Here is a 12,392-nt window from a genome sequence, read left to right as displayed (position 1 = left end):
ATCAACTTCAAGGACAGTGCATATCATTATCATCATCAGAGTTGTTTCTTTTTGTTTGCATTTTGACTGCTTGTGTTGTGGTTATTGCAAACATGATGCCTTGTATAAAGGTGTCAGTTTTGTACCAGTTGATAGGGTAAAAACCTATTACTATATAATTCATTCTATAATATATATTTTTTTTACCAACACAAACCCACACTCGTGTTCTTTCAAAGAATCCCCTTTCGACATCACGCATATTTTCAGCAGCGCGTCGTTCTAGTTTTCCGCGCGCCCGAGTCGCTCGCATCATCTGCTGAGCACACGCACTTGGCAGGCTCGAAAGAGAGAGAGAGACGCACGTAGGCCAAGGCCCCCACCGCCGCCACCGCAAGATTATAAACGATCCCTCCTGTAGCCCGCACAGCGGCGGGCGACGGTGAGCGAGCGAGCGCTGTTAACGAGCACCTATTGAGGCTGGCACGGCGGCACGCCCATCGTGGTGGGTGCGGTGTGACCGGAACCACGCTCATCCGGCCCCGCCGGCGGTGTCCGTTGGCACACGGCGCCAGATACACGCGGTGGGGGCCGGGGGGGGAGGGTGGCAGCCACGCTGACGTCGTCACGTGGTTTCACTCATCCGCCGGAGATGCACGCTCGGTGACGCGCGGGCGCGCTTGGCGTCTCCGAATCGGGGTGCGGAGGAGGCGGGGGAAAAAAACGAGGAATGGTTTTTATTCGCGCGCTCGTCGCAGCGAAAGGCGAGGCGGAGAGACGCGGCGGGGGTAGCTCCGAGTAGGATTTAGTCAACGCAGGAAGATACGAAGCGGTAGCGTGGGTCGGACTCTTGTACATGCGGTGCATCGTGTGCTGTGTCGTAGTGTATGGAAGTGTATAGTAGTGAGTACGTGTGTTCTTTTGCACCATACGTAGCAAACCGTGCCAGTTGGAGGTGCAGTGTTGAGTTTGGGCAATGATAGTCTATGGGTAGTGTTAGTCTATGGGCAGTGTTGAGTCTATGGGTAGTGTTAGTCTATGGGCAGTGTTGAGTCTATGGGTAGTGTTAGTCTATGGGCAGTGTTGAGTCTATGGGTAGTGTTAGTCAATGGGCAGTGTTGAGTCTATGGGTAGTGTTAGTCTATGGGCAGTGTTGAGTCTATGGGGTAGTGTTAGTCTATGGGCAGTGTTGAGTCTATGGGTAGTGTTAGTCTATGGGCAGTGTTGAGTCTATGGGTAGTGTTAGTCTATGGGCAGTGTTGAGTCTATGGGTAGTGTTAGTCTAATGGGCAGTGTTGAGTCTATGGGTAGTGTTAGTCTATGGGCAGTGTTGAGTCTATGGGTAGTGTTAGTCTATGGCAGTGTTGAGTCTATGGGTAGTGTTAGTCTATGGGCAGTGTTGAGTCTATGGGTAGTGTTAGTCTATGGGCAGTGTTGAGTCTATGGGTAGTGTTAGTCTATGGGCAGTGTTGAGTCTATGGGTAGTGTTAGTCTATGGGCAGTGTTGAGTCTATGGGTAGTGTTAGTCTATGGGCAGCGTTGAGTCTATGGGCAGCGTTGAGTCTATGGGCAGCGTTGAGTCTATGGGCAGCGTTGAGTCTATGGGCAGCGTTGAGTCTATGGGCAGCGTTGAGTCTATGGGCAGCGTTGAGTCTATGGGCAGTGTTGAGTCTATGGGTAGCGTTGAGTCTATGGTCAATGTTGAGTCTATGGGCAGCGTTGAGTCTATGGGCAGCGTTGAGTCTATGGGCAGTGTTGAGTCTATGGGCAGCGTTGAGTCTATGGGTAGTGGTGAGTCTATGGGTAGTGTTGAGTCTATGGGTAGTGTTGAGTCTATGGGTAGTGTTGAGTCTATGGGTAGTGTTGAGTCTATGGGCAGTGTTGAGTCTATGGGTAGTGTTGAGTCTATGGGCAGCGTTGAGTCTATGGGTAGCGTTGAGTCTATGGGCAGCGTTGAGTCTATGGGTAGTGTTGAGTCTCCGGGCAGAATTATTTGTTGAACTTATTTCGCACCGTACATAGCGAACTGTGTGAAACATTGGTTGGTACAACCTAAAAAAAGTAGTTGTAGCCCAGCTGCAACTCCTATTGTTTTTGGTTTTTACCGCCGTTATAAAAGTCGCGTCTGAAATTGTACCAAATCGAAGGAAGATGCACCAGGAAGATCACATCCGTGATTGTGATGGGTATAAAGATAAATAACGTGATGACAACAAATTTGAGGGATTTTTTTAAAACCGCATTTTGCTGAGCAGGGCCACCAAAGGCCCACAAAATGCCAAGCGGCCAAAGTTGTAATCGATAAGATTCAAACACGACCCTTGAATTGAGTAAAGTGATGACGATGATAACGCTGTATATAGTCTGACGTGGAACACGATGCTGCTGCTGCTGATGATGATGATGGTGACGATGGCGACATCGTCAGCGTCGCATCCCATCCGAAACCATTCCATTGCCACGGGCGCTGACAATAATCCACAAATTAATTCTAGATTTGAAGCTTTCGTGACTGCAATGATTCATATTCTTAGGTTTTTTTCGGTAAAGTCACGTAGGTAAAACATCTAAATTAATAAAAATTAAATAAAATAAAGATCACGAGGTTTCGGAGGCAACACAAGTCTCCGTCATCAGGTGGGACCGTCACAGCCAGATTAGCTGCATCACTTGATGCATTAGCTGCATCACTTGATGCAGCTAATCTGGCTGTGACGGTCCCACCTGATGACGGAGACTTGTGTTGCCTCCGAAACGTCGTGATTTTATTTTATTTTAATTAATTTTGATGTTTTACCTACGTGACTTTACCGAAAAAACCTAAGAATATAAAGATGATAACGCTGTATATAGTCTGACGTGGAACACGATGCTGCTGCTGCTGCTGCTGCTGATGATGATGGCGACATCGTCAGCGTCGCATCCCATTCGAAACCATTCCATTGCCACGGGCGCTGACAATAATCCACAACACGGCAGTCAAGTAGAAAACGAGGGCGATCGATAACAATGACTGGTCGACGATTCGGTGATTATGATGATGATAATAACGCTGTGATGTAGCCTGACGATGCTGATGATGATGATTGAGTTTAACACGAAGGCTTGTATCACCCGTAATACAAATCGCGTAAATATATTTTACGCGATCTAACCCAAAAAAACCTGTATTATGATGATGATGCTGACGAGAACACGGATATACCAAGCTGATGACGATGATGACGACGACGATGATGATGATTTGCTATGGCGATATTGGCAGCGTCGCATCCCAACCGAAGCTATTTCCTGGCCACGGCCGCTGACAACAATCCGCGACACGGCAATCTAGTCTAAGACGAGGGCGATCCATAACAACCACGGCGACTCCGACCGCACGGATCGTCGCGACGACGGCCACCCCACCACCGGCACCACCTCTCCCGCCCGCCGCTGCTCAGTGGTAGAAGTTTGGGTTGGGCCGTATCATGAGCACGATGCTCTTGAGCGAGTAGGCCGTGCCACGGAACGTCGTCCAGTAGGCGCCGTCTTGCTCGCTGCCCGCGTAGCGGCCGCCCTCGTACCACACGCCGTTGAGGTTTGCGTGCGAGCACGCGTTGTACCACCAGCCGCCCTTCTGGTGATGCGCGCAGTTCCCTGCGGCGAGGGGCGGGAGGGGTGGGGGGGGGAAGAGACGGGGCGTCAAGGACTAGCGAGGCGAGCGCGCTTGGTGAAGTGTAAAAAAAAATTTACTCTTGGGTTTTTTCTGGTAAAGTCACGTAGGTAAAAAAATAAAATAAAAAAATAAAAATAAGAATAAATGGAAATAAAGCAATTAATTAAAAAATGTAAAATAAGAATAAATGAAAAGAAATCAATTAATTGATTTATTTGATTTATTTTCATTTATTTTTATTTTTAAATAAATCAATCACCCCTGAAGGCGTCGTTGTCGCGGTCGTAGGTGCTGAACGGCTTCCCGTGGTGCAGCCCCATGGAGTCGCCTGCCGTGCCGCGGAAGTGGCCCAGCCTCAGGCGGTAGTTGTCCTCCTCGCTCTCCACGCGGAAACTACGCCCAGCGCGGAGAGGGCAGGGGAGATGAGAGGGGAGGGGAGATGAGGGGGGAGATGAGGGGGGAGATGAGGGGAGGGGAGGGGAGGAGAGGGGGAGGGGAGATGAGAGGGGAGATGTGAGGGAAGGGGAGGGGAGATGAGAGGGGAGAGGAGATGAGAGGGGAGATGAGGGGAGTGGAGTGGAGGGGGAGGGGAGATGATAGGAGAGGAGCAGGGAGGAGGGGGGAGATGAGAGGGGCGAGATGAGAGGGGTTGGATGAGAGGGGAGATGAGGGGAGGGGAGATGAGGGGAGTGGAGTGGAGGGGGAGGGGAGATGATAGGAGAGGAGCAGGGAGGAGGGGGGAGATAAGAGGGGTGAGATGAGAGGGGTTGGATGAGAGGGGAGATGAGGGGAGGGGAGATGAGGGGAGGGGAGATGAGGGGGAGGGGAGGAGAGGGGGAGGGGAGATGAGAGGGGATGAGAGGGGAGGGGAGGGGGAGATGAGAGGGGACGAGCGGGGAGGAGGGAGGAGATGAGAGGGGCGAGATGAGAGGGGAGGGGAATAGAGGGGGAGGGGAAGGGGAGATGAGAGGGGAGGGGAGGGGAGTGGAGGAGAGGGGGAGGGGAGATGAGAGGGGAGGAGCAGGGAGGAGGGGGGGAGATGAGAGGGGGGGAGATGAGAGGATGGAGATGAGAGGATGGAGGGGGATGGTAGTCGCTCAGATGAGAGCGGGGGTTACCCCCCTCCCTCCATCCACCCCGCCAATGAAGCTCGAGTTTTGGCCAAAATCCTTGTTGTTAACAAGTTCGTACTTTACCTTTGACTGCGTGGGCTTGTCTGTCTATCCGTCTTGTGTCTGTCTGTTTCATTCGTCTGTCATTCCATCCCTCCGTAAAGGGGGGGACGCACGGAAACGCCGGGATCCAGGCCTGCTGTGACTTTAACTGGATTCTATGTCCTAGATTTGAAGTTTTCGTGTCTGCAAGGGTCCATACTCTTTGGTTTTTTCGGTAAAGTCACGTAGGTCAAGAAAGAAAACAAATCGATTAAATCGCGACGTTTCGGAGGCAACACAAGCTTCCGTCAAGTGAAGAGAGCTCTCTTCACTTGATGCAGTAGTTTTGCTGTGACGGTTCCACCCGAAGACGGAGGCTTGTGTTGCCTCCGAAACGTCGTGATTTCATTTATTTGTTTTCTTTTTTTTAACCCACGTGACTTTACCGAAAAAACCAAAGCGTATTCTCTGTCCTGTCGAGCCATGCAAAAGAGCCGTTCCGTACTGCGCGCGGATATTGCGACCTGTGGCCCCGTCAACTGACCGTCGAACTGCCTGACCCGTGGTTACGTGCGACCCACGACGATCTGCGTCGTGGCGACCGTATAATTCACAAGCCGAACGATGCGGTGATTTTTTTTTCCGTTGGACGACGTCGCTTGCGACGGGTCGGGCATTTTTCGGCGGGGTGCTCGAATCGCGGCGGTGGTCAAACCCCGGTGGCGGTGGAATCCCGGTGGCATCGGCGGTACCTGCCGTACTCGGCGAAGGCGCGACGCCCATCCCAGTCCTGCAGCGCGACGAGAAGGCGGTAGTTGCGCTCGCTGGTGAGCGCGTGCATCGTTTGGAGCCCCAGCCAGTGCTCCTCTTCCACGCGGCCAAAGCCGATCTGAACGCCGGCGCAATCGGCCACACACGACGCGTCGTCGCTCACTCGCCTCGCCGTTTCTCTCGCCCGAATCGTTCATTCGTTCATTCGTTCGCTCAGGGAACTCGCTTGTACACTCGCCACGTCGCTCGCAATCGCATGCATATCGTTCACTCGCTCGTGGACAAAGTCCCTTTTGCACGCACCTTTACATCATACGCACCTGGTTTACAGAACAAAGGCTCATTCCTAGCAGCGTGCTTCAGCCGCACCGAACCTCACAAATATAATATTCAGAGCCTACCTTGGCTCCTCACACCCTCAACCAGTATATATACAAGACTGTGTTCTTGGAATTTCTCTCACTTGATACAGCAATCGTGCTGTGACGGTTCCACCTGAAGACGGAAGCTTGTGTTGCCTCCGAAACGTCGTGATTTTTATTTTATTTTTATTTTACTTTTATTAATTTAAATTTTTTACCTACGTGGCTTTACCGAAAAAACCTAAGAATATAAAGAAATTCCCCCCCCACCGCTGCCTCCGTATAGCCTCAACAGACTGTTGGGGTAAGTGCTGGTTAGCAAGCAGCACGGACGAACAAAGACGGTGGGCACCCGCATCGCGCGCTTTCAGAAGCGCTTCTGCGGACGTCTGGAACGCACTTTTAAATCATCGTCGTCTAGATTGACAACTCATTTGCTTTAAGTGTTTTAGTTTATTTTCTTTCCCCCGCACCTCCAATTAACACGGTTGGCTACGTATGGTGTGAAACAAGTTAAAACATACACACTGCCCATAGACACAACACTGCCCATAGACTCAACACTACCCATAGACTCAACACTGCCCATACACTCAACACTGCCCATAGACTCAACACTGCCCATAGACTCAACACTACCCATAGACTCAACACTGCCCATACACTCAACACTGCCCATAGACACAACACTGCCCATAGACTCAACACTACCCATAGACTCAACACTGCCCATATACTCAACACTGCCCATAGACTCAACACTACCCATAGACTCAACACTGCCCATATACTCAACACTGCCCATATACTCAACACTGCCCATACACTCAACACTGCCCATAGACTCAACACTACCCATAGACTCAACACTGCCCATACACTCAACACTGCCCATAGACACAACACTGCCCATAGACTCAACACTACCCATAGACTCAACACTGCCCATATACTCAACACTGCCCATAGACTCAACACTGCCCATAGACTCAACACTGCCCATAGACTCAACACTGGCCCATATACTCAACACTAGCCCATAGACTCAACACTTGCCCATAGACCTCAACACTGCCCATAGACTCAACACTGCCCATAGACTCAACACTGCCCATATACTCAAACACTGCCCATATACTCAACACTGCCCATAGACTCAAACACTAACCATAGACTCCAACACTGCCCATTAGACTCAACACTGCCCATATACTCAACACTGCCCATAGACTCAACACTGCCCATAGACTCAACACTGCCCATAGACTCAACACTGCCCATAGACTCAACACTACCCATAGACTCAACACTGCCCATAGACTCAACACTGCCCATAGACTCAACCACTGCACCATAGACTCAACACAGTCGGGAATCGTCCCCCCCCCCCCCCGTCACCTTGTACGCGTCCCAGTCGCGCGCGAACGAGACGGCGCCGTCGCTGCGCCGCTGCACCACGGTCCAGCCGCCGGGGTCGCGCTCCTGGTCGCACCACGCGTGCCGCAGCAGCGGGCTCCCGGCGGCCCGGGCGCAGCAGGTAGCGCCCCGAGCGCCGATAGCCGGCATCCCACGCCTCCTGGCAGTCGCGCCACGGCCCTGCCACACGCGGGAGACCGGCAGGGGCGGTGTTAGCGGGAGCGGGGTCGCGGTAAGGGTGGCGGCGGTGGTGGCGGTGGTGGTGTTAGTGGGAGCGGGGTCGTGGTAAGGGTGGCGACGGTGGTGGTGTTAGTGGGAGCGGGGCCGCGGTAAGGGTGGCGGTGGTGGCGGGGGTGGCGGTGTTAGTGGGAGCGGGGCCGCGGTAAGGGTGGCGACGGTGGTGGTGTTAGTGGGAGCGGGGCCGCGGTAAGGGTGGCGACGGTGGGGGCGGTGGCGTTGTTAGTGGGAGCGGGGTCGCGGTAAGGGTGGCGGCGGTGGTGGTGGTGTTAGTGGGAGCGGGGTCGCGTAAGTGGTAGGCGGCGGTGGTGGTGGTGTAGTGGGAGCGTGGGTCGCGATAAGGGTGGTGGCGGTGGTGGTGGTGTTAGTGGGAGCGGGGTCCGCGGTAAGGGTGGCGGCGGTGGTGGTGGGTGTTAGTGGGAGCGGGGTCGCGGAAGGGTGGCGGCGGTGGTGGTGTGTTAGTGGGAGCGGGGTCGCTGGTAAGGGTGGCGGCTGGTGGGTGGTGTTAGTGGAGCGGGGGGCCGCGGTAAGGGTGGGCGGCGGCTGGGGGCGGTGGTGGTGTTAGTGGAGCGGGGGGTCGTGGGCCGGCGGTATCGTTACCAGTGGTGTGAGCAACAGCAGCAGCTTCGTTGGTATCGGCGGGTGTCAGTCATGTCAGCAGTGTCGGCCAGCAGCAGTGTCGGCAGCAGCAGTGTCGTTTGCATAGGCATCATCAGGAGTGTCGTTTCCATAGGCATCATCAGCAGTCAATTTCCATAGTCATCATCCAGCAGTGTCAGCAGCAGCAGCGCAGCAGCATCGTCAGTGGTGCCACGTGTTATTGGTATCTGTAGTGGTATTAGTTGTCCACGATGTGTGGATGTTGGCGCCACCGCACATAGCCGAACGCGCTCATCGAGGGTTCGGGGGGAAGAAGAACAGCGACGCACAGAGAGGAGGCTCAGTTCACCTTCCAGCACCACGGTGGGCTTCTACGTGGCCCGCACCGCCACCCGTCCGGCTTCAGCGGGCGGCACGGCCGCGTCGCGGGAGCCGTGCCGCATCACCGCGTTGTCCGGTGCGGCGGCCGCCCCCCCCCCGCCGCGATTCCCAACCTCCCGGCCACCGTCCACTGCCCCGGGCGCCCAGTTCGCGCCTCCGCCGCCGACGGCGGACAGCCCTGGGATTGAAGAGCGACAGGGGACACATTCGGAGCATCCGTTCGGCACCGGCGCCATTGCCAACAAAGGCGGTGTGAGAACTTTACGGAGACATCGGGTTATGAGTGTCGTTGCGCTGGAAGAAAAACGAAAATACATAAATGGCTCTAGTCAATGGAAGCCAAGCAGGAGCTGCCGCAAGGGACACGCCGAGAGCGCGGATCCGCCGGCACAGGGTTTTGGGCCTGGCCATCGTAGCGCGGAGGTCCGTGTTGCCACGGTTGCCCCTGCGGTGAGTAACGGCGTCTTAGAACGCGGCGCTGCTGCCCGCTGTGCTACGCCTCTCTCCTAAATACAATGAACTCCGTCCGCTCGCTTGCTTTTTCTAGATTCGGCGTTGAACGGGAGCCCGCACGCCCCACTCCCACACCCTGGCGACTCGCAGACGACTCGGAACGGGGGAAAGGGTGAAATTCCCTGTGATCTCTAAGGTCGGCTCAAACCGTGACCCCCCCCCCTGCCATCGCCCGCCTCAAGCGGCATGCGCGCCACCTTGCTTCCCCGCCCAGCATGCGCCGGCCCCGTGCTGCCGTCGTGCCGTCTGCGTCGCCAGCGCCGGGGTTCGCTCGCTCTCCGCGTATTTCCTTTTCCCGTTCTCCAGTCGCCAATCTCCCCGCCGCGTCACCACCTCCCTCCGCCTCCGCCTCCGCCTCCTTTGCCGCAACCGTACGAAGTTTCCGAGCCGGCAGAGTCCCCGCCGTTTGGCGTCGCACGCCAGGCGCGGTCCGGCGAGGGGATCGGCGACGCGACGGCGCCGCCGCCACCCGTCAGCCCCTCGCTCCGCCGAGGGCAGTGACGATGGTCGCTGCTGGCGAGGGTCGGGGGGCGGGTGGCGGCTGCTGGGCGTCGAGCGGCCGCTGGTGGCAGCAGCGCAGGCCCAGGCAGGGCGAGCGTGGCCCGTGTGGTTGCCGACGGTCTCCGACAGCGCGTCGTAGCTGCACGGGTTTCGGGGTGGGGTGGGGGGGGGAGAGCGGGTGGCAAGGATTGGTGGGTGAAGCGCGTGCGTGCGAGCCACCAACCATCGTCGCGTGCATGGGCAGGTGGCCGTCTCCTGGCTTTTACTGCCTGGGTGCGACGGGCAGTAGTGGAGGTGGCGATCCTGTATATTTGGAGTCTGCGTGTCTCTCTCTCAACATCATCATCACGGTGGCTAGGAGATGTTAACTACCTCGCCTGGTGTACAGGAGGTCGTGGGTTTGATCCAGACCCTGACGCCTGCTGCTGTATATTTGGAGTTTGCGTGTCTCTCTCTCTCATCATCATCACGGTGGCTAGGAGATGTTAACTACCTCGCCTGGTGTACAGGAGGTCGTGGGTTTGATCCAGACTCTAACGCTTGCTGTATATTTGGAGTTTGCTGCGTTTCTCTCCCCGTGGTTGCGTGGATTTTCTCTGGGTCCTCTGGTTTTTTCCCTCCGCATTTAGAAAACGTGCGGATTAGAGTATAAGTTTCCACATGCTGATGATATCCTCTTCGTTAAGCTATCAATTGTGGCGAGGTCACTTCTGAAAAAGAGCTTCATAGCTCAGTGGGCCTTAACCTGGTAAAATACAAAAAATTTGTCTTATTAGTTTGCAATCCGTTGTGGGCCCACAGCGCGTTCGACTCACGTGCTCTGGATGCGCACGTAGTGTCCGTGCAGGCCCAGGCTGTGCGTCTCCTGCTCGCTCACGCGCTTGTGCAGCTCCGAGCGAGCCGTGGAGGGTGCGGCCTTGCCTAGACCCACTCTGACCACCGCCACCGCCGTAGTCCCCGCCGCCACCGCCCAATCCAGCACGGTCTCGCGCAGGATGCGCGCGTACAGCGCCGTGACGCGCTCCCCCACGGCGCGGCCTGCCCGGCGGAGCGCTTGCACCGCCGCCCGTAGCCCTACGCTGGTAGCGCCACCGCTGCCACCGCCGGTAGCGCCGCCGTCTCCGCCGCCGGCGGCGGCCACCGCCGCCGCCGCTGCCGCCGCCACCACCAAATCCTCCTGGTCAGGATCCAGAGAGGCGTCTCGCGGTGTTGACAACTCGCGCATAGGATGGGGTGACCACTCGCAGCTCCGCACGGACGGATGCAATAATCCACTTGCCGTGCTGCGCGAACAACTCTCGGCCTTCCACGAGGCCAGCAGCAGACCTGACGGTGCCTGCTCTTAGGTGTTATTGGGGTAAAGTCACGTAGGTAAGAAAATGATTATAGAAATAGTATCTTCTTGGTTCTTTCCCGGTAAAGTCACGTAGAAGTGACTTTACCGAAAGAGACCAGAAGATGAATCCCTGCAGTCACGAGAGCTTTAAAATCGAAAGATAGAATAGTAATAAACGAAAAATAACTCAATTAAAACACGGCGTTTCGGGGGTACACAAGCTTCCTTCATCAGGTGTAACAAAAAAAAATGCACAGCAAAATAACTGATGAAGGAAGCTTGCGTTGCCTCCGAAACGTCGTGATGTAATTTAGTTATTTTCATTTATTATTATTCTATCGTTTTTTTTACCGAAAAAAACCTACGAGGTATGAATCCTTGCAGTCACAGAAAGCTTCAAATCTAGAACTGACAGTACCTGTCATTCCCAAGTCCTAGCGAGACCCAATCCTGAATCCTCATTCATCAGGGAATGTGGCAGCGTGGGGGGATAGATGGCAATTGAGAGCGTTCCCGGTAAGAAGATATGAAAAAGTAGAGACGGAGAAATCCTTCCCTTTTCATGAAGTCGCACCCGGCTTGTATGTATGTACGTTGAACTTCTTTCGCACCGTACGTAACCAGCCGTGTTAATCGGAAGCGCAGTGCTGAGTCTGTGGGCAGTGTTGAGTCTATGGGCAGTGTTGAGTCTATGGGTAGTGTTGAGTCTATGGGCAGTGTTAATCGGAGGCGCAGTGTTGAGCCCCCCTTCTGAAAATGAGTGAAGAACGCTGCTCTATCAGAACTGGGCGAGAGCGTTCAAACTCCACTCGGAGAGGGCACCCACACCGGGCATCGTACCCCATGGCTCCTCCTTGCTGCGAGCGTGATCGTCATACTGCCACCCGCCCTGCCACCAGCCCTGCCACCAACCCTGCCACCAGCCCTGCCACCAACCCTGCCACCAGCCCTGCCACCAGCCCTGCCACCAACCCTGCCACCAGCCTGCCACCCATACTGCACACCCTGCCACCGCCCTGCCACCCCCCTCCCACCACCCTCCCACCCACCCTGCCACCCGCCCTGCCACCAGCCCTGCCACCAGCCCTGCCACCAGCCCTGCCACCCCCCTGCCAACCGCCCTGCCACCAGCCCTGCCACCCGCCCTGCCACCCGCCCTGCCACCCGCCCTGCCAACCGCCCTCCCCACCACCCTCCCACCCCCCTGCCACCCGCCCTGCCACCAGCCCTGCCACCTGCCCTGCCACCAGCCCTGCCACCCCCCTGCCAACCGCCTGCCACCCGCCCTGCCAACCGCCCTCCCACCCACCCTCCCACCCGCCCTGCCACCCGCCCTGCCACCAGCCCTGCCACCCGCCCTGCCACCCGCCCTGCCACCCCCTGCCACGCCCCCACCGCCCTGCCACCCTGCCACCCGCCCTGCCACCCACCCTGCCACCCGCCCTGCCACCCGCCCTGCCACCCGCCGCCACCCGCCCTGCACC

General features: G+C 56.1%; 1 protein-coding gene across 1 annotated transcript in view; it reads left to right on the top strand.

Annotated features, from left to right (window-relative positions):
• The first annotated feature begins 11,402 nt into the window (after nucleotides 1-11,402).
• The window catches only part of LOC133360139 (syntaxin-binding protein 2-like), a 3,698-nt gene continuing 2,708 nt past the window's right edge, over nucleotides 11,403-12,392 (top strand). Inside the window, exon 1 of the mRNA XM_061578726.1 lies at nucleotides 11,403-11,424. Within this exon, the coding sequence (XP_061434710.1) occupies nucleotides 11,403-11,424 (22 nt within the window). The remainder of the gene's footprint in view (nucleotides 11,425-12,392) is intronic.

Source organism: Lethenteron reissneri, chromosome 67, assembly GCF_015708825.2.
Source record: "Lethenteron reissneri isolate LAM-NWPU_2019-01 chromosome 67, ASM1570882v1, whole genome shotgun sequence".
NCBI classification, from domain to species: Eukaryota; Metazoa; Chordata; class Hyperoartia; order Petromyzontiformes; family Petromyzontidae; genus Lethenteron; species Lethenteron reissneri.
This window is presented reverse-complemented; position numbering and strand designations above follow the sequence as displayed.